The sequence below is a fragment of the Anarrhichthys ocellatus genome, unplaced genomic scaffold (genome assembly GCF_004355925.1).
Source record: "Anarrhichthys ocellatus isolate YVR2014 unplaced genomic scaffold, GSC_Weel_1.0 scaffold8, whole genome shotgun sequence".
NCBI lineage: Eukaryota > Metazoa > Chordata > Actinopteri > Perciformes > Anarhichadidae > Anarrhichthys > Anarrhichthys ocellatus.
In genome coordinates this window covers 6,481,775-6,506,802 of record NW_022280038.1, presented here as the reverse complement: position 1 = coordinate 6,506,802, position 25,028 = coordinate 6,481,775, and the positions used below count along the sequence as shown (strand labels likewise).

The 25,028-nt window shown below is 41.2% G+C and overlaps 1 protein-coding gene across 2 annotated transcripts in view; it reads left to right on the top strand.

The window, feature by feature from the left end:
- Positions 1 to 25,028, top strand: part of trip4 (thyroid hormone receptor interactor 4) — a 75,457-nt gene that overhangs the window by 10,601 nt on the left and 39,828 nt on the right. Inside the window, exon 12 of one of the 2 annotated variants that reach the window (XM_031848226.1) lies at positions 15,713 to 15,815. In XM_031848226.1, coding sequence (XP_031704086.1) covers positions 15,713 to 15,815 — 103 coding nt within the window. Of the gene's footprint in view, positions 1 to 15,712; positions 25,023 to 25,028 lie in introns of those variants that run through there. The other variant, XM_031848225.1, reaches the window with a different exon arrangement.

Below are 25,028 nucleotides of genomic sequence, written 5' to 3'. Positions count from 1 at the left end.
CACACACACACACACACATACTCTGAATATATTGGAGGCATTCCAAAGGAAGGTGAGTTGGGCAATGCTATTTTTTTCTCCCCCGTTTTCCTCTGTGACATAGCAGTGGCAGCTCCCCTCTCTTCCTACTCCCTTCCCCCTACATCATTCCATCTTCGTATCCCCCCCCCCCACCACACTTTCTCTCTAACAGTATGTTTTACAGGTCAGGGCTGTGAAACTCTCTGTATTCGTGGAGAAGTCCCATTATGTTCAGTGAACAGACCTGCACGCAACTATAGATCGTTCCCTCTGCAATCTCTTTTTCTGTGCAACCCTTCGTCACACACACTCGTATTCCTCCTCTTCCTCCCTTTTTTTTCTTGCTGGGCAGTTTGCCATGACAGAGGGGTCAGACATCATGTGATTCTGCAGAGGTGTGGAGAATGCATTCAGCCCAGAGTCCCCAGGCTCTGGATGACAACCAACCAAACCTCAGTCACAGGTTTTCAACAGCATGAAAAATACATAGAACCATCTGCCAGACTTGAAATGGTCTGCTACTCTGTCAAGAATTTCACTGCTGTCCTTAAACCACTTCTTTGAAACGCCACACACACTTCCTGCTGTTGAGGGAACTGTCAGCGAAGCCCCCTTTATTATCTCACTTCCATTTTGCACTGCTCATTTAATGGCACGCGTTCCTCTCGCTGTATGCTGATCACAGGGACTTGGAACAAAGATAAAGGCAACACAAGTAATTTCAGGCAGCCTCCTTTGATGGTCTGAAAGATGGCAGTGTTGATGAAAATAAGTTGGAATCAAAGAGAGGTAACCGAACACCACGCTGTATGAAGTGTGAGACGGAATGCTAAACAGGTTCAACTTCTTCCTGCTTCATTCCTTAAAAATGATGTGATCAATATTGCTCTTTTAAGTCAGACCTCTTTAATGAATGACTTTTCTCTCTTCTAACTGGAAAAATAATGTTGCTAAAGTCATAGTCATTATGTAGTCATTACTCCAGTACAGTCCTTCAGAACTTAAACAGGAAAGCCTGCAGATGCTCATAATGTTACAGTGTTGACTTATATTATTGACTTCTGAGTTAACCAGATTTGTGTTTGCTTTAAATATTTACTATATTACCAGACATTACATTAGCAGGTTTAGTTATAATGTATTCAAGATTCAGTGTAGCAGTTCCAAAATATTACCCGTTATGTAGCTAAAATTGTCACTGGTAATAACATATTTTGAAATACTCATATTTAGATTGATAAACGTCCAAAGGACTTAATTCTATCATAATGTTTACCTTTTATAAAAGTAGTGATTCACAAGAGAAGTTAATGTTTGTTTACCTCTTTACAGTCATTTTTGGTCAGTCTTGATTTTAGAATCTTGATTTTATTATAGAATTAAGATTATTTAAAAAGTTTTGTTTATATATATATATATATATATATATATATATATATGGAAGAAATGGTGGAGGGTCTTAAAGGGAATCACAGGAATATCCATCAGAACCATGTGATTTTGTGGATAGAAGATGTTTAGCTGTTGCTGTTTTTGAAAAGGTATGTTTGCACTTCTTTTATGTCCCAGCAGATGTTACTGGAACAGCCTTTTTTTTATTTTTAGCTTATGGAACATTCATCTGCTTCCCAGTTTGTGCTCTTTGAAATAATGGCCTCGGTTGTGTTGAACAATGTTTGCATAAAAAGAGGAAAAACGAGACCTCTGTAGATTGTAATGTGGTGATCTATTTAGTGCCTTGCCACAGGCAAACTTAAACCCCCCACAATGAGCTTTAATGAAGCATAGAATCAATATGTTTGACATTTATCTGCCATCTCCACATCTGGTGTTTGTTGTTGGTGCCCCAAGATGGCTCCTCATGAGGCTAGTGTCTGTGCCAGTTTTCTGTTCTTGGAATGAGGAAAAGAATGAAGGTTGTGCGGCGCAGTCGCTAAGTACTTCATTCTCAGAGTCAGTGTGCGACCGTGTTCCCCGGCCGTGGTGTTATCAGGAATTGGAAGAGCTCTCAATTTAGTCATTATTCTTAACGCCTGTCCCCATCCAAATGTGAGGACAGGCATTACTTCACTCATTACCTCGAGCTGATTTTTAGTGTTTTTGCCAGAATTCCCCAGGCATGCCTAAGCAATTGCTTTATGTCACACAGGCCTGTGTGCGTGTGTGTTCATTTAAAAGAGATCTTTATCCAGCCAGGCCCCGACCCAGCAGCAGTATAAGTATCTCTCCTAGAGAGGGAGAACCAGAGAGACAAGGAGCGAGAGACTCTCTGCCACTGCAGGGTCAGAGATTACAAACTCAATTGTACTCTGCTGGATGACATGTCTGCTCAGCAACTTCCTGCTAGCGACATCAGAGGGAAGGAAAGTATGGAGAAAGACGGGGGAGGCGAGAAAGGCATTCCGTGCCGCTAGTGCCATTAATCTTTCTTTCCTTTGGGTGCGGCAAACTAAGAAAAAATCCAGCCAGTGAGTCTGACTTATTACCAAGTTATAATTCCTGGGAAAACAAAAGAAACCTTTAAAATGAACCACAAAATACAACCTGTGAATACATTGTAAATGATTATCTTAATCTGTATTTCTCTTCACTCTTTAGTCTGTGTAATTCGAGCGCATATTCCCTTCTGATATTTAATATCTTTGTTGATAGATTTGAGATGCTCATTAGGATAATATTGATCACTGATATCGATATTTATCACTGATGTATCATTCCAATTGTTCCCATTAATAAGCCTGTCGCAATTATTTCATCATTGCCTGATCGGGATTATTTGAGCTGCCCGCCATTGTTTTGCATAATCGTTGGATTTTTACGATCAACGCAATTTCAAGCACTGTTAGAACTGCCTCAAAAAAATGAATTAAGTGCATTTTCATCAGCTGGGCAAGTAAAGTGTGTACCTGAGTACAAGGTTCTGATGTCCGGGGGAAACAAACAAACATGGAGACAATGAGCTTGGCTGTCTAGATCTCACTGCTGTTGGACAGGTTCTTCTGTTTCTGCTCATGGGACCATTTCTCTTGTTTTACGAAGCTGGATGAGGACAGAGAGGTGCTGATAACTGCTTTTTATATTTATAGCGGAGAGTCGGTGCAGCGGTGCGTTTGTCAGCTCTGGTCAAAGTGATGGTGGAGATAACTTACAGACCGTCCTTTGCGGCGTGATTTCAGAATGTTTTCACCATCGAAACAGAACGAGAGCAGAACAGACACTGAGCTGTTTGTCGCGGTCATTCGACGAGTTCAAAATACAACAGTGGTTACTATACCGAAGGTATACCGAATGTATACACATTCTGCTTTTGCTTATTAATGATTGTATCAGTGAATAAAGACCTACCCGACTTTACAGGAACAGCATTTTTTGCCTGTTTCATTGTCTTCTGCACATGTAGTGCTCGTACGTTACCGGAATATACGTATAGAACAATAACGCCTTAAATAAGTAATCCAACAGTAGCGTGATTATATTGTTGAATCAAATTGATACAAATATGGTATTAGGCTTATACTATCATAGTGGCATGAAAAGAACAGAAAAGTACAATTAAATCTTTAATCATAATGATTTGAACGACAATTAATAATCACCTAAAATGTCATGATCGTGGCAGCCTTACCTGATAATAGGTAACCCCCAGTAGAATAGAGAAAAATATACAAATTCATGAGAAACAAGTTTCTCCATTCATGTGTTTGGTGAAGGCATTAATGGGATCTTTCAAGAGGCTGAGTCCACAAGCTGTTAGCTCGGTGCTGCCAGCTGTTGTCGCGGGCATCAAGTGTTTCAAGTGCTTTTTGAAGATTGCTATTGCTTTCATAAATAGTCTGACCTGTAAATCAGTAACAAACACGGTGGAGAGAGTACCGGTATGAATCACATTTTATTACCAAAAGAATGTTTTCCCTCGAATGTTTGATTTTGTTATTCAAAGCACCAGATGTGTGTATTGTAAACCACTGTTTCACCTGTTGTATTCATCAGGAAATCACATTGTTTTGGGCTCACCGTCTGTGACAGATGTGTTCATATTCCGTATCTTGGTTTCAGGATCTTTGTCCATTAAAACAGTGACTGGGTGTCGTACTCAACGTTTAGCTGAATGTTGTTGTTTGTCTTCAGTGTATGAGCCCCATTAGTCCCACCCAGTAAATGTCTTAATTAGGGGAGTGTGCCTTCGTATGAGCTGCTGTCGATTTTAATGGCAGGAGGAGTGTGATCATTATTTTCAATGAGGCTCCGGTGATATGCGCTGAGGGAAGCCGGGAATTCACAGTCTGCCCCGTATACACCAGGTACCTGCTTGTGATTACAGAGAACAAACATAAAATAAGATGTGCTTTTTCTTTAGTGTGGCTCGTTGACGCGTCTCGTTGTCTCGTTGACGCGTCTGTGCCTTCAACTCGCTCAGCTCGTTTGGGCCAGCTCTCAACTTTAGAGCTGAAGGGTGGTAACGTGAAACGACAAAGTGTCTGAGTGTCCACACGCTCTATATTTAAAGTTAGAACTGATCATTTAGAAAGTGGCTCACTCATTGGTAAGAGCATAATCCAATTTTTATAAGCAGCTAAAAATATATTTTACAAGTAGTTTCCTGTACGTATACAGTACATATATGGATATATTTCTATATATATACACATACTTATATATTTGTGCATTAATTTGTCTGTATATATATATATATATATATAGTATATGTGTATATATTTGTCTGTATATAGACATGTATATTTGTCTATATATGTATATATATTGATTTGTCTATGTACGTCTGTGTGTGTGTGTGTGTGTGTGTGTGTGTGTGTGTGTGTGTGTGTGTGTGTGTGTGTGTGTGTGTGTGTACATTTAACATAAAATGCTATTGAGTCATTAAAAATATTGGCATCATTAAAATAGGCTACAAGAATCAATAAGGAATTTGCAGTCTTACTCCCTTCGCTGCCAGCTGCCACTATTTCATCCTTTGCCGTATTTAGTGAAATGTCTTGAAGCGCACAGTGCACAAGCTCTTTTGCCGTGGTCCACTAGGCAAGTTGCCATCAAATGCTTTGGCAGGCCCTGTGTGTGTGTAGTAGAGTATTGATTTACATGCAACATCATTTTCTTTCCCTCTCAAATGTCCTGTGGTCAGTGTAGCGAGAATAAGATTCAGCATAATTACTTGAATAATGCTGGCTCTTCACATATCTTTTAACTGTGCGCTGCCTGTGCTGGGTGTTTAAAACACATAATGGCATGTTAACCAATGAACTGCATCCTCGGTCATGCCGTGAAAACATGTTTTTTGTCCATATGAATTATAAGCTTGACCTTTCTCATCAATCACTTTGGGTCCAGACATCACTGTAATAATATTAGAATTGCCAAAAAGCAACGGAGTCATCCTCTCCCCTCAACACAAGTTTAAAAAGAGCACGTGAGAAGCTATTGGGCATCTCTTGTAGATATTCACATCCCTATTTACATACCTTATATAACAATTTAATATATTCTGAGATTAGGATGATCTTTGAAGTTGGTAAATATGGAGAGAATACTATTTAGTACAGCAACACAATCCAAAATGATTTATACAAGGATTCCTAGAGAAATAATATTTGACATTTTAGAGCGTATAACCAGTATTAGTGCTCATGTCGCATCTGACTGTTGTCCAATCGTGTTAGCAGTTATAACTATACATTTCCTCTCATGCAGAAGCGTTGTGAATCGGACTGTAGTTAAAGAGATACTTGGCATTTGAAGGGTTCAGAAGATGCTGAACTAGCTCACTTTCTGAATCTGATACAATTCGACAGTCGCAGGCTAGAAATAAGAGGCTGCTTTTTTTTCCTGCCTCTGTTTGGAATCAAGGACCCGTTGTTACAAAAATGTCCGTATCATTGTAAAGTACCATATGTGAAACGGACGGATATATAGCAGCGTAATAAGGAGCGGTTGTCTTACATCATTCAGGGCTGTATTAGTGCAAAGATTACCCATGAAATCAAAAAAATAGTACAAGTATAAATCGAAAAGGACGCGTAAAGAGCTCTTATTCAACACCTCCTGTTCTCCCTGGGAACGTATCGGTCAGATCATCTTATCTATTGTACGCTGCAGCACTAACCCATGGGCTTAGGGAAACCTAAAACTTGCCTTTGATAATAATCAAGGGACAGCCTTCCTTCTGTGCTCCTTTTCTCGAGCCGTGCTCATTGCCAGTCTCGAGAGGAGGAGGAGGAGGGAAGAGACGCAGGTGGGAGTGTCAGAATATCAAAGCAAATATTCACCTTAAGAGATGGACACGTTCAACGCGTGTGTGTGTGTGTGTGTGTGTGTGTGTGTGTGTGTGTGTGTGTCTACTTAGTAGAAGGGTTTGACTGTGCTTTTCTGTAAATTGCAGTGTAGTTGTTTGATACTTCAACTCAAGCATGAAAATAACTTATTTTTTTCATGTTTGCTACTTGTAACTTCCGAACCATTATTTATTAAACATTGCATAATATTTTCTCACCATCTCTGTGTTTAGGAAAATGCTGCTGCACATTAGAAACCTGTTTATTGATTTTATTTTTTTCAGTTTTTAAGAGTCCAGCACTCGTCAAACAGAAGCTTAACTGTGAGTGCAAGAGACACCCCTTTGCCTTGGAAAGTTCCAGCAGTTGGCGTGTAGAGAAATGTGACTGTTGTGAGGCAGTCTTGTTTCCCTCTTGCCTGAGGGCCACTGCAGGAGGTGAAGTCATAAACATAGCTGTGAAAGTGGAACCGAGCTCAGCGAGGAAGTCTGTGTGAATCTCCCTGCAAAAACACATGACTTCACTACACCTGTCAGCACTAGTGCTAGCTGAAAGGCTAATGTGTGGCTTGCTCTTTCCCAACTGTTGTTTTTTGTTTTTGCAGAAGCTGAAGTGTTATGCTTATGAAGCAGCGGAGTCGCAGAATTAATTTAATACCTCTGTCTCCTCAGTCTCCCGAGGAATTTTAATAGTGGGACGGTGGACTGGTGACAGCTTGAAGTCATCTACATGAAGACAATAATTGCTCAATTTCTGACACGCACAGTTGGTTTCTTGAACTAAACACCGCAGTACAAATACAGCAAGGCATCGTAGTTAATATCAGTTATTCCTGCCTTCCTCACTCGGTAGTTAACGTAATTGTCACATTGCAGTGATGGTTTGATCAAATAAGACAAATGTTTTTACTGTAATTCATCTCAAAGTACAAACTTGGATTGGTTGTACTTTGCGATACAAGCGACCTATGTAGGCTTGTACTTTGAGATTAATTACAAACTTACATATGTTGTAAATTGGGGTTTTTACTTTTGTCAGTGCAAAATGTGTGAATTGACCTTTTTAATTGTACCAAAACGGGGAGCATTTTCTAGGCAGAGGAGATTTCTTTCTTTCTTCAGTTGAGCAGAGTGTGGCAGTAATTGGTAAATCGTGGGCCGGATGCTGAGCTTCTAATAATGAGACATGCCTCTCGTTGTGTCGAGGATATTAATAATGTAAAGGATTCAGGAGCCAGTGTTGGACACTCCTAGATAATTAATGTTCACTCTCCAAACTTGACACCAGTTGGTTCTGTAGGTGAAGGAGCGTGTTACATTTTTAATCATCGCCGTGCAACTCGATGTGTCTGAGCTCCAAAGAAAGGGACAAAGTGAGCTTCACTAGCTGCCTGTTTAGAGGGATACGGTTAGCGACGCTGTGGGTTAATGTCACATGACACCGGTGTGATCCAAAGCCTGTGTCCATACGGGCTGAGGGTACGTACGTTTGCACCTAGTTTTAAAGGGCTTGTTAAAGGTGTCTGACAAAGCGTTGGCCATGTGGACGTCCCTGTAGCTAAAGGTAAAAACCTGGTGGATGTTTACAGATACTAACTGCTGTTATTTTAGATTGCAATTAATAAAAGGGTGCTTGTAACATAAAAGCAAAGGGTGTGTATAATCCCTCCTATATTTTTAATGATAAGATATTCTTCCAGTTATGTTCTCAACTAATCATGTCAGAAAATTGTGTCCTTTACGGTTTACTGAAGCCCAAAGGGACTTCTTAAGATCGGATGTATTGTCCAACCAATAAAATACTACTCACAGATATTTGATTTACTATCGCATAAGAAAAATAAAAAAGCTTGCTTGAAAAACGACTTTAAAACGATCAATCAATTATCAAAATAGCTGTTGTTAAATGTTCCGATTATCGACTAATTGATCGAATCTAATGTTACATGCGTGATGTATTTTGGCTGTTTGCCAGAGATGCTGTTTGCATGATCCGATGACACCTCTCAGTTGAGTCTTTTTGTCAAAATCTTTCTATATGCATGAGCTGCTTCTATTCGAATATCTATCGAGAGACCTCGCCCATTCGTGGCTTGGCAATAAGTCAAGAATCTCTAATAATTCACAGGTAAACACTGATGAGCACAGTGGTTTTACTAAATATTGTACAAATTAACCCGTGCAAGTCTAGGTTTCATTGAATGAGTAAAGTCAAATACAACATGAGTGCTAGGCCGACATGTGCTGTAGTGACAGGTATGATAAATTCTGTCAATTTACCTTTTAACGCCCCGTCTGCCATCAGTACGACAACAACACTGTCAGGAGATATTCCCTTACTGATCAGCTCTTCTTTGCCGCCTTTCATGATGCTAAGCTGCTCTTAATGAAACTCAACACTTCCTGCAGATGTTTCAAAGTAAATGTGACGTGAAAAGATTATTTCTCGTGAACCGCTGGAAGGCCTTTGATGTGAAACAGATGGAGGAATGACTTTGCATTACAGCATTAAACAGCAGATGGGAGGAAATCAAGTAAACAGGATTCTTACTAAAACACAATCAAAGTGCAGACATAAAACTTGGAATTAGACATAATGGCCTGTCGGTCATAATAGCCTTTCCCCAAATAAATAAACAATTTGTGGTGTAACAATATGTTTGCTCACACAAATAGAGACTTATAACATCCACAAATTCTCAAAGATGTATGATTCTGGCTACATGTATTGAACTGTATTAAATTAACTTTGCCATTAGACGTAACCTGAATATGTCACACAGCCGTATGAGACATGTGCATTAACACTGGTACAACTTACAAAATTTAAACAATTAAAAATCAATTTAAAGGATCAGTAAAGAAGACTAATTGAGGCATGATGACATATGACACAATTTCTGGTTTTGAGGATGTCGGCTGCAGTTCATTTTGGAGATTGTGTTGTTTTTGAATCCTGAGACATGATACATACATGATACATACATGAACAATACGCTTGTTTGCGTGTCCGTGTTGTCTGCGTGCGCTCTCGTCCTGTGTAACGACGCAAAAACAAATAGTGCACTTACAGCGTAGCGTGCAGGAAGGCTGAGAGGCAGTTTACGGTGCCGTGTTTCCTGAGGGCTGCTGCATTTGTTTGAGGGCTAATGAATGCCAGAAACAGGCTTGTGCTGTTTGGTGACCACAGTATATTAAAGAACGATTGGCGGAACGGTTGCCATTGCGTACGGTTCCCAACAACATCCTTTCACCTCCCACATGCAACCCGTAGCTCAGAGACAACCCATCTGTTTCTCCATTCCCAGGGTGACACCAGTCCTGACAGATCCGGCTAAGCAGTATTTCTCAAGTGTCCTTTCTGGGAAAACACCTTTTGGCTTTGTGTAGTTCCCCATCTATCAAAATCTCTCCCTCACCTCATACTCTTATTATCTGTCTCGTATTCCTCATTTTTTTTTACCCGCTGGTTCTCCCCCCTCTCATTCTCTGCCCCCCCCCCCTCTTATTCCACCCTCCTCATTTTTAAAAGCCACATGCTCCCAGCCCGTCTGGCTCAGTTGCACCCTGCCAATGAAGGGCTTTTTATTGGGCTGAGATTGAGTGCAGCCAAGCAGGGCTGGCTCGAGCTGAGGCTGGGGCCTGGCTCGAGCTGAGGCTGGGGGCTCGGGCCAGGCTCGCCATTTCCCCCCCCCCCCCACCCGACTGCACAGCCCACTCCACATGCCTGTTCTGGTCTGGCCCTGTCGCCCAGAAGGAGATTACTTGTCTCTGCTGCCCTTAATTGCCGACAGCAGCTGAAAAGAGCCAGAGAGAGAGAGAGAGAGACATTGTGGAGAGAGGAGAGGGAACCGTGTTGGCTTGTCGAGTCGTTACTTGACAAGCTTGGACTCAAAGGTTTGTGTTCCTGCTGTCAAGCCCTGGCTCTGTATTAGCTGGTTTTATTAAGATGGATGTTGTTTTCATCAAACGTTGGTAGGAACTCGTAGTATTTTGGACCGTACTAAAAAATGAATAGAACAGTATATGGAAGGCAGATGATGAGTTGGAGAAGGGAAGCTGTCGAAACCTCAGTGCGAGTTACTTTATTACAAGGATGTGTGGTGAGAGCAATAGGACCACTGTGCCCTCTTACTGCCCTCTGAGCCACTGTTATGTTTCATAGCCAAAGGCACGCTTCCAGCAGCCTCTGCCCCGCCATCCCCTTTTCACTTTTTCCAATGAACTTGTTAATTTCATGTTATTACAGTTGGTTTTATGTTGAATCCCCTCTGGCTTGATCCCAGCAAATTAAATCGTGGGCAGTTTATTGAATTGACGGTCTCTGAAGAAGCTGTATGAATTTTTCGACCTCCTTCCTTTTTGCTGTTTAGTATTTTGTAAGTAGGTTTTCATTCAGCTGGGCTGTCATTGTAATATTTAGAGTATTATTGACAGCACGCTGCCTCCTTTACTGGTCTCAGGACGTACAAATCAAAGTGTTGCAGTATGTCTGGCTTGTAAATAAAATGATGCTTCGGTTTGAATTGTTTGTGCACATACTGCTTTTCTATTCTCTGGCCAGAAGAAGTGACGAAACACAACATATTTTTTTCTTGTCTACACGCAGAAAATGTATGACTAAATTCTGTTTCATGTAGCTACAATGATTTAGCCGGGCTATGTCCAAAGGTTCAGACGACGAGAGTCTTTCCACTAAACAACAGCGTGTTGTTTTTCTATGTATTTATAAAAAATAAAAAAAAGGTATAACCTGTTAACAACACATTAGCAAGCTTTAGAGGTGCCAGGGCTAGCTTTTTCCCCCTGTTTCCAGTCTTTATGCTAAGCTAAGCTAACCGGCCGGCCGCTGGTGGTAGCTTCAAGTGTACCATTCAGACACCAGAGTGATACCACTCTTCTCTCAAATCCCGTCACGTCGACCTCTTCCTCCGAGGGAGCCAACTGGGTGACTGGATTATGCCCACACAAATTGATTAAAACCAAAGCGGTAATGCCCTTTTGTTAAAACACATGACTGATAACTAGATTCATCATGAGTTGGCGCGCTGGTATTTGTATCTTACTTCCTGAAAACTGTTTGGAAGCCAGCCATGCTGTAGATGCGTTTCTGTGTTGAACACGGGCCAATTGTCTGTCTTTTATGAGTGAGTAGAAGCGCTTGTCTCACAATTATCTGACTTCGAACGCCAAGTGAACTGGCCTGAAGCAACCAACCAGCGATGCTCCATTCACACGGAGGCACCTGTCACACTCGAGCCTCAGATCTCTCCCATGTCAAACACATTGGTCCCTCTACCCAGAATGCCCTGGGGCTGTAACCCAGACCGTGACTGCTCACCAACGACTCGGATCACCTTTAACTGGATTCAGTGCGACGTTCACTCTCACCTGTAGTGTTTCAATGTGATTCCGCTACCTGCGTTTTTTCAACAAGCCTCAACTTTAATTGCATTTGTAAGCAGTCCCACTCTGACAGCATTAGAAGCTTCCTGATGAATATGGAGCGCTTTAGCAAACCTGCTTGTCACACAACCACGATGTTTCATGCCCTTTTGATGAACATTGAAAGGAAACAATTAGGTGGGGGAGGTAGTGAGGCAAAGCAGCACATTCAACAGCTTTAAATGCTAATTAGCTAATGGCAGGATGAAAGAGGCAGGCACCGGGCGGCGTTTCACGTCAACACCCTCAAACCCTGGCTGCAGCTATACCCGCTCGTTTCATCTGAATTCAGCGAGACCACCACCATTTTGTTTCCTTGAGTACCTCAGACATTACAGCCATCTTGTGCACCGTGAGATTTTATTTAATGATCTCAGATGAGGCTCAATTTGTCTTTGCAAGAAGTGCCTCGTGTTACTTACCTCCTTTTGAATCATCTCTTATTCACACTTTTAATCACTGCTTCTGTCTTCTTTTCTTAGTTATAAAGACATTTTCTTTGCCCGGCACAGAAATATTCTCATGGTATTCGAAAGTTCACAATATATTTTTTTGTATGTGCTTTTACCTCGGGTGAAGGCAAACCACTTACACACAAACTTAAGCCCTTTTCAGGCGTGATTACGTAACATTGCTGGTTTCATCAAGCTGTGTAAGTGATGACATGCGTGTCTTTTACATCAATGATCCTTTCACATCAGTGTCACCAACGTCTCAGCATTCTCCTGCCTGTTTTTATAAAGTCAAACATGCACAAGCACTGAATGACAAGAAGTTAAGTTGGGATGTGCAATTCTTAATGTGGACACATGCTGCATAAATCATTTAGATGGATATTCATTTATTCAACATTTACAAGGTTTCAATGTTATTTTATTGACATTGCACATGATTGGAGTTTAAAAATATGTAGAATACGTGTTGGTAGGAATATTACTGTAGCTGTAGGAGGGTCTTTTTAACCTCCTCTGGTCTACATCGGGCAAATATTGTTTATCTATCCATCTATCTATCTATCTATCTATCTATCTATCTATATAAGATAGATAGAGATCTCTGCAACAACTTAGCTTCTTAGTTTATTCTACAGATATTTTGCATAAGAATGGGCATTTACATTCACACAAGATGCCGGGTCTGTAATTGTAGTTCCAATCAATTTACTGGTAAATCACAGACTTGTATCCAATTTATTATAAATCTTTTCAAACAGATTCTGCATTCACATGCTTCTGTACCTGAACGTGACTTTGGTGGTGGAAGCTTGCTGGTTTCCGTTTGTAGTCAGAGTAGTATTAACTACTCACGTTTGAGGCTTTGGTTGAATGCAGGTCAACAGACGAACGCGTTGGCCCAAATGCAATCTTAGAACTCACCGGCTATCGTCAGACGATGATTTAGCTTTTTATTGGTTTAAAATGGGGTCGTTAACTGGCTGCTCGTGAAACAATCTGGTCGTACACGTCGTCTCTCAACTCCCAACTCCAGTCTCGCATCACAAGTTGCTAATCGGACTGTAAACAACGAGCGGCGCATATATAAGGAAGTCTCGGCCCGTATATCAGCCGGTTACACTGGAGCCCCAGAAATACAGCTCATCGCTCCCAGAGGCTTATCGTCTCCGGACCAATGGCCGATGGGTTCTGAGAATGATATAAATCTAACAATGACTGACACTGACTCACAGCTCTTTAAAAGTAAACACAATGCTAAATCACTCTGGATTAAAGTGCCTTTCTAAGTGTCTGACATGGACTTTTAAATGAAGACTCAATTAGGCCGCTCACCTTAGGAAGCTATTTAAGAAGAACTGCATGGTCTCAACAGTTCACAGGATCGATCCTTACATTGTAGGTGGAGAAGCATGGACCCTCCGGCTAGTTGATGAAAGAAGGTATTCGTCCTCTGTACGTTAATTGGAGTCAATTGCTTCAGTGTGATAATAGTTCCTCAGTTGTTGTTAACTGAAAAGTGTTGTATATATTGTGGTAGACAGTGATTGTCTGAGGTTTTTCTATATTTTTTCTTACTGTCTACAAAAACAAAACCAACTGAGCTCTGTCTGTCTGTCATAGATGTGTGTCAATAAGTGGCGAGAAAGAGATTATTTATTGAAAAAAGGCTAAATATTTCTGCCCCAGGGCCTTTTATTTTTTAGCAAAGAATAAGTAGTGCATTTCTTGGGGACTATTGTCAGATGGGAATTAATAGACATTTGGTGCACCACTGAATATTTGTGGCACCAGATTCAGAACGGTTTGTGTAGGATTGACTACAGCGGCCATGTTCATCACCATGAAATACTCAAATCATGAAATAATATGTCATCCGGTGCAACGGTGCGTGGCCTCATTTACGTGCTCTTTTTGGAAACAGTTGAGGTCGATGTTACAAATATAAATTATATATAGGCCTGCAACTGATGATTGTTTTCATTGTTTATTTATCTGACAATTGAAAAATTGCCAATGATAAATTAGTAAACAATGCCTCATTAAAATGTCTTGATCGGTACCAACAGTTAAGAACACACGTATGTTAAATTAGAAAATGTTATAAAACAGTGAAAAAACAGAGAAAAGTACCGTGATAAATGGCTCCAACAATGATTTGAATATCAATTAATAAGACATCAATGCTTTTGCACTTCACACAATGTTTTACCTCTGAATGTAAACATGAACTTTGATTGTTTACAACAGAACTCCACATTTGATGACAATAAGACAAATGGAAATCATTGCCAGCGTTATCCCATGACACCACATTACTGGACCCGCAACCTTCATCTCGTTTAACCCCAATTAAATCACACATAGTTTTGGGCCGTCGGGGGAATTTTCTATCTTGGAGACGGCACACTTGACTGGGAGACGTAATTTAATTGGAATCACCGTGTCGTCTGGAAGGAGGAATCAAGGGGCTCCTTTGAGGTCCCCGTCAATGTCTAACAACTGTGAGTGTTTACATATTTTATCACTCACCGGTGTATTGCACTCAAGTCGACATGGACTGTAATCTGAAATAAACATCTCTATCATCTCTCCCCAGTTTGTCAGGGAACCATACAGATGGGTTGCAGACTTTGTTGATTTCCCTTAAAAGCCCCAAATTTGTCACAACCTTCAGTGCTCCTTTGAGGGAGATAGAGAGAGTGTGAATAAGAGGCCGGGGGCAGCCGGAGAGGAAAAAGCATGCTGTCATGAAGAGAGCCGCTTCCTGGCCGGCTAGATGCAATCACAGGCACTATCTGATAGCGCCGGAGGAAATTGGATGAGCTGAGAGCCGTTGGCTGCCAGTGATGGGAAAGATGACTCCTTTGTCACTGTGTCAGTCAATTCCATACTCTCACCTGAGAGACCAATCAATAACACGGGGAGAGAGAGGGGAGGTGTGCCGTGGGCTGCTGTCAATTATGTGCTGTAAAACATCCGCTCCGTCACTGGGCTGCGGTATGGCTTGTCACGTGGTGTGCATAAATATGTCACGGGTATGCTTAAATGTGATGCCTTTCTGTAGATCTAGAAGTATGCTTTTAATAAATGATGACACGTTAGAAGTACGTTTGAATCACTAGACGGACACAGGAATATTGTGCGTATGGATTTTAGCATTTTATTTGTGTGAGTCTTGTCCGTGTGACAGTATTTTTGGTGGCGGTTGTGATAGATTTTTGTCTCATCTATTGCTGCTCGCAAGTGGTGTAACTGCTCTCATTAGCAGCTGCATCATTAGTTGTGCAATTACAGTGCAGAAAACCCAGAGAGACTCATAACCATCAGTTGCTGTCAGGGCATGTGGTATTACATCAGGCCATTTCGCTTGATGCCGGTGTGTGAACAGACACTCACTGAATGATTCATAATCACGACACCGCTCAAGATATTTACCATATTCTGTGCCCAATGGTAGTTCTGTGTGAGATGACGCTAAACTGTTCTTCTCTCTCCCCCCCTACAGTTCCCTGGTACCTCTGAGGAGTCTGCTTCTCCATTTGTCTTCATCTGCACCAACCCCCAGGAGCTGCTGGTGAAATTCCCCATGAAAGGGAAGCACAAGATCTGTAAGTCCTGCTTCTTTCATGTAAGGGGAAGTGAAGTAGATGAAATTAGCCTGAGCCAACTGGATTCTTTCTTTTCAAATTTCTTTATTATTATATTTTCTTTTGTCAGCTTTCTCCTCTGCATTTGTAAGCACACACACACACACACATGCATAGCTGGACCTGCAAAAGAGTGATAATGCCGGGAACGGGGTCTGATTACTACATGTTTATTGATAGAACAAAATGAAATGCACAAACCGTTGTCCCACGTACGCATGTGCAGAGCCTCTCTGAGAGCCATCTGTAAAGACGGGGTTTTGCTGTCTGGTTGCCTGGGGGACAAGCCAGGCCTGGATGTGCGATGCTGTATTGTGTGATTTATAATAGGACTCAAACACATTTTCCCTCCGCTGCCATAGCCGCTGCTGCAAAATGATGTACCTGCAAGCTCTTTTCTTAATATTTCAAAACCCTCTAAAGACTTGAGAGGATTGTTTATGCAGCTGTGCCTCTTTCACATCTTTCTGGATTGATATAGAAGACTTTTTTTTTTTTTTTTTTTAGCGGCTGAAGGTAAAAAATGTAGCAGGAGTCTGACTAACATGGATTTAATGACCGTGTCTCCATTCTTTAGATTTTAGAGGTTTAGCACAGACATGGCCAGTGGACTTGAGAAACGCATTGAGTTTGATCACTGATATAGAAGATTTCAGAAGACTATTAATATTGTTTAAGTCTTCCTCTCTGTCTTTAATTGTTTATACTTTTCATTCTAACTGTGATTATGATGGTCTTGAATAAAAGGCTCAACCTGGTGAAACATGCTGACGCATCGTTAGAGGCCGGCTTGCTGTCGTGGGCTCAGATCGCTGGACGTGCATTATTTAGACCTACAGCTTGTGGTTTTATGAATCAGCATCTTACGTTCTATCGCTGGTGAAATATATATGGCTTTGTTGAACTTGCCCGTTGTAAATTGTTAACCATTAATAGTCTTTATTCATTTTGAATGTAACTGCAGCCTGTTTTTTTCCAGTTAGTTGTGATAACTCATATTTTGCGGACTTGTTTTCTGAAAAAAAAAAAAGATGAAATGCTGTGTCAGAAAAAGGAGAAATACTTAGATAAGCCTTTACTCTTTGGTTTTGGTTTTCAATGACCTTGCATTTATACCATCTACAAAAACACTACAGCAGCAGTATCTTTACTGAGGTTACCTTCACTCTGAACCGGTGGCATTCTGCATCGCATTGCCTGCTATCGGATGTAACGGTACAATACAGTCCTCCAGCTTTGTTCCAGCTCACACATTACACTAACAGCTACTATCCGAACGTTAACAACACAAAAGCTTACACAGTGGAACAAATTCACAAGTTAGAGCATTGATATACCCTCAAAAACACCAGCTGGTGATTCTGTACATACTGTATGTCATTCAAGAACCTGTGAAATGCTTTTGGTAGTGAGCTCCCATCACATAAATCAAATCAAATATAAAAGTATTTCAGAATATCACAAATATGCAAAATTGTTAATTCATTATGCACCGAAAGTTATTTACCCACCTTTAAAATAAAATAGGCTATCTCTGTTTATAATACCTTCCATACCAGCTGTGTCTATTCTCTGCATGTGCAGAGTTTTGCATGCATTGTCATCATGTAGTGTGCGTTGATCACAGCACACTCCCTGCTGTCCACATTAGCCTGGTATTTGGAGCGGTTATCCTGACCCACTGGACCTACACAGTCCAGCCTGTCTCATTCTTCTGTCACCAGCTAGCTTTTTTCTCTCTCTCTCTCTCTCTCTCTCTCTCTCTCTCTCTCTCTCTCTCTTGCTCCTTGCTTCCACCTCAATTCCCACTGCATCTCACGGGTCAAGGCAATGCCGCTCATCTTACTCAGGGGGGCTTAGCACGCAAGTATTTTTTTTTTGCTCCCCCAACAGCTTACATCGACAAGATCCCCTTGTCACTGGCATTGCCAGCCATCTCATGCCTCATCAGAATGAGCGAGGGGAAAAAAAAAAGCTGCAGTCCCTTCTGCCTCTTCCGCTCCTTTCAGCAGACTCTGGGCTTTATTACACAACATGCGCTATTGTTGTTGTTTTGTCTTTAGTCTGTTGAACATTAATGTGGTAGATAATGTAAAAAATGTAGAAATGACATTGCAATCTGATGACAATCTGCAGTCATGTTGTAGGAAAGTGGGAGCCTTTTGATAGATATTGAGGATCTAACTGGCCTTGATATTACAAAATATGCTGAAAATGTTAGCGGGAATTTTAGTGCTAGCTTTATTTATTTATTAACATCCCCATTAGCTGTTACCTTGGCAACAATTACTCTTCCCCTGGTCCATTTAAGATAAACATACAGCGGACATCTCTAACTGCTATAATCCCCACCCATTAAAGTCAGTATTACTTTGATTTCATTCATCGCTAATCTGTTTGCCATCAGTTACGAAAAGCATTTTTGAGGTAATTTAATTGAGGTTTGTTTTTTTATTTTGGCTCTTCTGTGTGATTGTAATTTGCAACTGCTTGCGTTTAGTTTTTTTTGTGATATGAATGGGAATGGTTTTTATTTTGTCTGACTGGCGAGCCAAAGAAATGAGCTGAGAGCTGCGTGAGGCTGCCATCTGCCGCGTTGTTTCTCGTAGGGTCGGCAGTTCTTTGCTTTGGTGTAGTGATATTGCATATTACAGCGTGGAAGCAGGCACACCCACGTATGGATGAACATTATTGGAAGCATTCGGCAATTATCAAATAAAGTGTTGCTGACTCTCTCTCTCTCTCTCTCTGGACAGTTTTACAGTTGGCTTTGTAGATAATATGTTGGGCTGTGCTCGACGCAGGTTGATCAGTTATTACCCTGTGGAGTCTGTGACATTTAAAATGGCATGCAGCCAAGGCTCACTCCCTGTAATAAGGGATATGCATTATGGTTTATGGTCACATCCTGTGAACATTTGTATCGATGTGTGTGTGTGTGTGTGTGTGTGTGCGTGCGCTCTTCTGTGTGAGCTGAAGGTCAGTCTGGATGTGTTGAAAGCTATTTGGCTCTCTGACATGAATCCTTTTTCTCCTCCTTATAGCTAGCCTTCACTTAGCCGTATGTGTTTAATAAGCGGACTTCCTCCGTATGATGTGGCTGTGTACACACAGCAAGTGTGTACACAGCCACACGGTAAAAGTGAAACACAAATCATACACCACTAAAACATTTTTTTATCAGTTAGTGTCCGTGAGCTCTAATACAAAATGCCAAACCAAACTTGCTCTCCACCCAAAGATATCATTTGTTTATATTTTCAATGAATAGTTTTACGTTTCCAGTAAAAGGGCCAAAATGACTGGACCTTTTCAGCTGATCTTAATGGTACAAACTCATTAATTTATGTAAAATATAATTACCCTCCTCAGGCCACAACAGATTTTCAACCAACATTAGTTTGCCATGGTTACAGTGGGCAGTTGATTATCTTGTAGCATGCAGGGATTCATGAGTCAAACCTCTTGGCCTCACGCCGAACCTCAAACCAGTGGGAGGCATCACAATTAGCCACCAAACATGTTTGATTTGAATGACTGGAATCTGAACAAGATCCAGTAGTCTGGCGGAGATCTGAGCTCAGATTATGTGGTGATCAATTCAACGTGTGATGGCAACTCCTTTTGGTGAGGTAGGGAGTTTCCTACATAAGCCATGACGGTTCCATCCCCTTTGTCATCCTTAAACCGAATTTATTTAGGCTTAACTTTAAATTTTCTAGAACTTTGAATCGCCGTCCATCTCAACCTAAATTGGTCGACATCACGCTTCGGCCGTCGCCGCTGAACGAGCCTGAAGCCGCTCCCTCCGCTGTTCTGCAGAACAAAGCGTGAGGTAACCTGAGAATTATGTTTGACCTTCCTCTTATGATGCCTCCGAAGAATTCAAATCCTATTGCTCCCGAGCATGAAGGGTGGATACCCAGAGTAATGTTCCGTGAGTGAATCAAATGGCTTTAAGCCTTGTTTAAAGAGCGCTCGACCAGCAAGAAAAAAGAACGTGCAAATCTCTTGTACAAGTACTCCCATATACAACTGAGTAAAGCACTGAATTAGTCAAAGAAGAGCAACAGTTCAAGTGTTCAAAATGTGGTCGATAAGCTCAAGGCATCTGATGCCTTTTGTTCCATCTTGGGATAATTTAGCAGGCTTCAAAGTAGTACTAGTAGATACGGCAGAAAATGTTATCGCGATTAAAAAAAATAATTCTGCCCTTTTTAGTGTGCATTTGTTCTGTAAAGATTCATCCATTATAGAAACAAAACAGAATGTCCTTTAACAGATTTTAAAGCAGAAAAGGTCATTCTAAGCTCTTCACTGAGCCTGCTGCAGAGCGTCTAACTCTTGTGATATTACATATGAATTCAGTGAGTGCTTTGTGAGGACTGGCTTATCTTTTTCTGTAAAGATTAGTCACTCTGATGGCTCTCCAGCAGATACAAAAGAGCTCTTTTTTTTTTTTTTTTTTTTTTTTTCTTTTTTTGCTGAAGGCTTGATCCAACTACGGGGGAAGGAAGTCATGGGTATAATTACTAAGATGAGAAATTCCACTCCCGCTCCAGGTCATGATGAGATCTTTTTATCTCTACCAGCGTACGTCATTGACATATAGATAATCTCAGAATCACTGGAGACCAGAGTCGTTTCAAAGGACCTCAAGGTCGACAAAGTCTTTACGCCCACAGCGCCAACAGCATTTTCCTCCATTTCTTCAGATTCTATTTTCTCAAGTACAGCAGAGTGTTTGAACATGCAATGTATATAATCATTTGTAATTATCCGAACAATTGTGCTCTTCCAGTAGAAGTAATGCTATGTTTAGTTGTTGAGCATGGAAGTACATATGCACTCTTGATATGTTGGATAGTATTAGATAACATGGGATATGGAGTGTCTCTTTCTATTACAGATGGACAGCCTCAACAGTCAACTCTGTCTTATTTTGGTTTTCATTATCATAATTAAGCAATATAACGATGTTCTCCAAATAAAGGTGTTTTTGTTTTTTTTGTTGCTGTCACCAGCAAAAACAAATTGCTTAAAGTACATGCTGTTAGTAGTATATTGTAGAGCTCAGTGAAAACAATGGGCTGGGTAATTATAGACCAATTGCTCCACTTTACCACCGTCAAACTGGAGGACGTTGTTAATTTCTCTCCTCTCCTTCGGTATCTCTCTTATTTTGGAAGAAAACCACAACAAAATTAAGCCATAATCGCTCCTGTCTTGTGAGCTCAGTCAGTTTGCAATCTGGTCGGTGTTTATCATCGTTAGACGATTGTGGACGTGAAATGTTCTCACCGTCTCTAATAGCCGTTAATGGCCTCAAAGTGAGGATCCTTAAGACTCCACTCCTGGTTGATATGGTGGTACCTGTGGATACTGGTGGTAATAGCAAGTGCAGTTCAACACGAGCAGCAAATGACTCCTTGAGCAGCTGCTCCGTCAGAAATACAATCCACTGGTGTATCTGATTACATTGAATGCTCTTAATGTGAAGCAACAGCAGTAGGAAGTGTTGGGTTTGAATTAGCAGTGATTTACTGAAGCTGTGATGTAGTGTTAGCAGAGTCAACAGCAGGCAGTGAGTTAGAATTAATACAGTAAAGCTAGATCATATGCACAACTCATTTCCCTCGTGCATGTGAAGACAATTTGGACTTGGACTGGCGGACTCCGCCACTAACAATGAAAAATGCCTTATAGAGCAGTAATTAGAGAATGGCTGCCATAAATATTATAAAAAAGGGTCGGATTTCTTAACTACTATTCTACGGCTCTAATCCAGCAACATTTTCTTCATTTAACTTAACTCATCACACTCATGATTAGTGCATGACAATGGGGCTGTCATTTACAGAATATGTATGTAACACTAACACACTCAAACGCATCTAACACAGCAGCAACACTAGCAGCTACTGCATGACGTCTCGTGATTTGTCTCAATGTGCTCTGTTTAAAGAATGCAGGCCACTGAATTTCCAGTACAATACATATTCAGCACCCTTATAGGAATTGCTTGAAGCAAAATAATCTATATGTACTTGTTCCTGTTTAAGAGCCACGTGCCAAGGGACTAGTGAGTATACATCGCATGTAACTGATTCTCTTTATTTGTTTCTCATGCATTCAACATCATAGCCCTTGTACACAACACCTTACCAGCTCTCTGTTCAATATCATTTGCGTCTTCTGCGCATACATTATAGAGCTGTTGCAATATGTATGTCTTTTATCCCTCAGGTTGCACCTCATATAGAAATAAGGCAATATATTCACAGTGAAAATATTGCAGTTGAATTTTGCTCCACTAACCATCGGCTGCACTGTTACCTTGTGATTACCTCTTCGTTTTATGTGTGAAATTGAAGCACCATGGGATTGCGAATAGAGCGAGCCAATTACCTAACAAACGTCCACCTTCTCTCCTGAGGTGGTCGTGATTTTTTTTTTCCCAGTCCCCTCTATTTCTCCCCTGCGCTCTTCTTCTGTCATCCGCTGCTGGGAGACAGAAAGAGGTTAGAGCGACGGAAGTCCTTTTTTTGATTATTTATTCATGGATTTTCCATTTAATATTCATGCCTTTTTTCCAGGACTATCTGGGTGCAGAGGAGAATTTTCTGCCTCGGAGGTGGCCGGGGCCAAAAAATCAGGTTTCGGCTCCAATGAGCTCAGCGGATGGAGGGAAGAGAGAGGCAGAGAGATGGATAGAGAGGGAACAAGAGAGCGGGGTTTCATGTGTTCTCTAGTAAATGAGAGGCAGGCCTTGAAGGTGACAGGCTGTGTTTATTACTGATCTGTCAGCCGGTTAATGGGGAGAGGAGAGGAGAGGAGAGAGCTGAGCTGAGCTGTCGAGCAGAGACCAGAGCACACAGGCATGGGAGCGAGAGGGAGCCCCAAGCAATAAACTTTGCCATACTAGAAGTGCTTGTCCTTACAGATTCACTGGCAACACTCCTGCATGCTGAATTGCATTCACTGGAAACTAAATTAGTCTGTAACAAAGAGTATTTTACTGTATTGTTATGAAAATGGTATTTTTGAAAACGGAAAGGAATGCACTGTATCCCTATTTTTGACTGCTGTACTTTCTAAAGCCCAAATTATACATTCTGTATCCATGTGGCTGCGTACATTTTATTATCTACCTGTGTCTGCGAGGGTCTGTGCAGCATAAAATGTATGACTTTGTGTGACTCCCCGCAGAATATCGAGTGAGCACATCCGTATACATGCAGACAGGCTGGAACATGCTTCTCCAGGCTGCATGTGGGAGGATGTGCACGAGGGGTGTTTGGAGCAGTTTTCTTGTCTTTTTCTTTTACACTTGTGTGTACGATCAGCTTGATTGGCGCTGCGGGCGTTGTTGGGATTTGGGAGGCCTGCACATTGGCTTCTCTGTGAGCCTTTGCGACCTGCAGTTACCCACAACACCCTTCTATGTGTCGGTTCACGGGGCCGTGTCTGTAAATCTTCTGAAATCTATCAGAAAATTCTATTTTGGACTAAATCCGGTCATCAACGTGTCAAAACAACAGTCCCCCACATTCACCTCAACTACAGCTTGAGTAGAAAACAACCAACACTTTTCCATTATGTACAGAATAATCACAAAAAAGGCTATTATGAAAGAATGAATTGTTACCTTTGTCATGGAGGTTATGGCGTTATCAGGCCATCTTAACAGCGTAACAGATTACTATAAAGTATTACATTTATTGTGCCGATAACAATCCAGGTGCATATCTAAGATTTGGTTCAAGGATCTCTTAACGTTGCAAGATTCACTAGATTGGACATATTTAGCTGTATCCTCGTGTTAATCTTACTGCACTTACATGAATAAGAACAATCTGGCATAAGTACTGTATCCTAAGATTATCTTTGTGCATTTTGCTGTAGATCAAATGCCATAACATTAACATTTTTTTAGTACCGTGTAGCCTTGACAGAAACGTGCTTTGCCGGAGAGCTTTGTGCAGTATTTGATTGCACTTGAGCCCAGAGGTTTTATCAGCTGCCCTCGGTAATGAAACCTTTGGTTTTTCCGTCTCAGCAAAGGGTGAAAAGCCTGTGTAAAGATATTGCTCTTTGTTGTAGCAATAGATTTGTCTTTCCTTATCTCAACTCAGCATTGTTGCCTTTATCAGTCACCATTACAAAATCCATATCAGTCAGCATTTGACGTGCCAGTGCTTTCTTCAGTGTCACGTTTTCTGCATGACTGGCAACGCTTTCTGCAGATTCTGTTGACTTGTTATTTAATGTAATGCAATTATCGCTTGTTACAAGGCTTCATATGTATGTGTCTGCATGCTGCTCTGGTTTAAACAGATATCCGAATGCATTCAGTTATACTATAGATGTGTGGGAAGCTTACTGTATCTTTTGTTATGGATATAGATGTTACTGCATTGTTGCACAAGCCAGTTTTTCTGATGATGCCTGTGAGGGTTATACTCCTGAGGTTCAAATTGATTTAGTCTTCCGGATGAAAGTGTAGCAAGGAGAGCAATGCCCGTTTCATGCACTCAGCGCTGTGGATTTAAAAAACATGGGCTTTCCAACCAAATTATTTCTGCGAACAAGTGATTTTTTTTACTGGAAAGGGAAAAAAACCTCAAACCCTATTTTCCCCGTGCAGGCTTGGGCCCATCAGAAGTATCTGTTTTCATTCTTACCTCAGGCTTATAAAGTGCACAGCATTCATTCTGATCCAGGGTTTGAACGCTGCTCATCTCCTCTCAAAGCAGCAAACGCATCACACTTTCTTCTATGGTCTCACATTCTCACATTATATGGGTCAGTGTACGTGAAGTTAGAGGCACAAAACAGCACTTACACTGGCTTCACTTCATCTTTTGGGTGCATTGTAAATACATAAGTAATCACAGCTCTGGGTCTGTCTCTTCTGTGACTGGACCCTTATGTTGGTTAGCTTTCTGGTTTCATTCCCACATTTTCTTTTGTCTTCCCTATTTTGTCCATTGTTTCTCCCCCTCTGTCTTTGTCTCCGTCCTAAACCTGTCGGAGTAATCAATCTGGATCGGCACTGAGAAGGGGGGATGCAGACAGATGTGCTTTGCAATGTGATCGATGTTCTTGATTTGTGAGAGATTACTGCTGTGTGTGTGTGTGTGTGTGTGTGTGTGTGTGTGTGTGTGTGTGTGT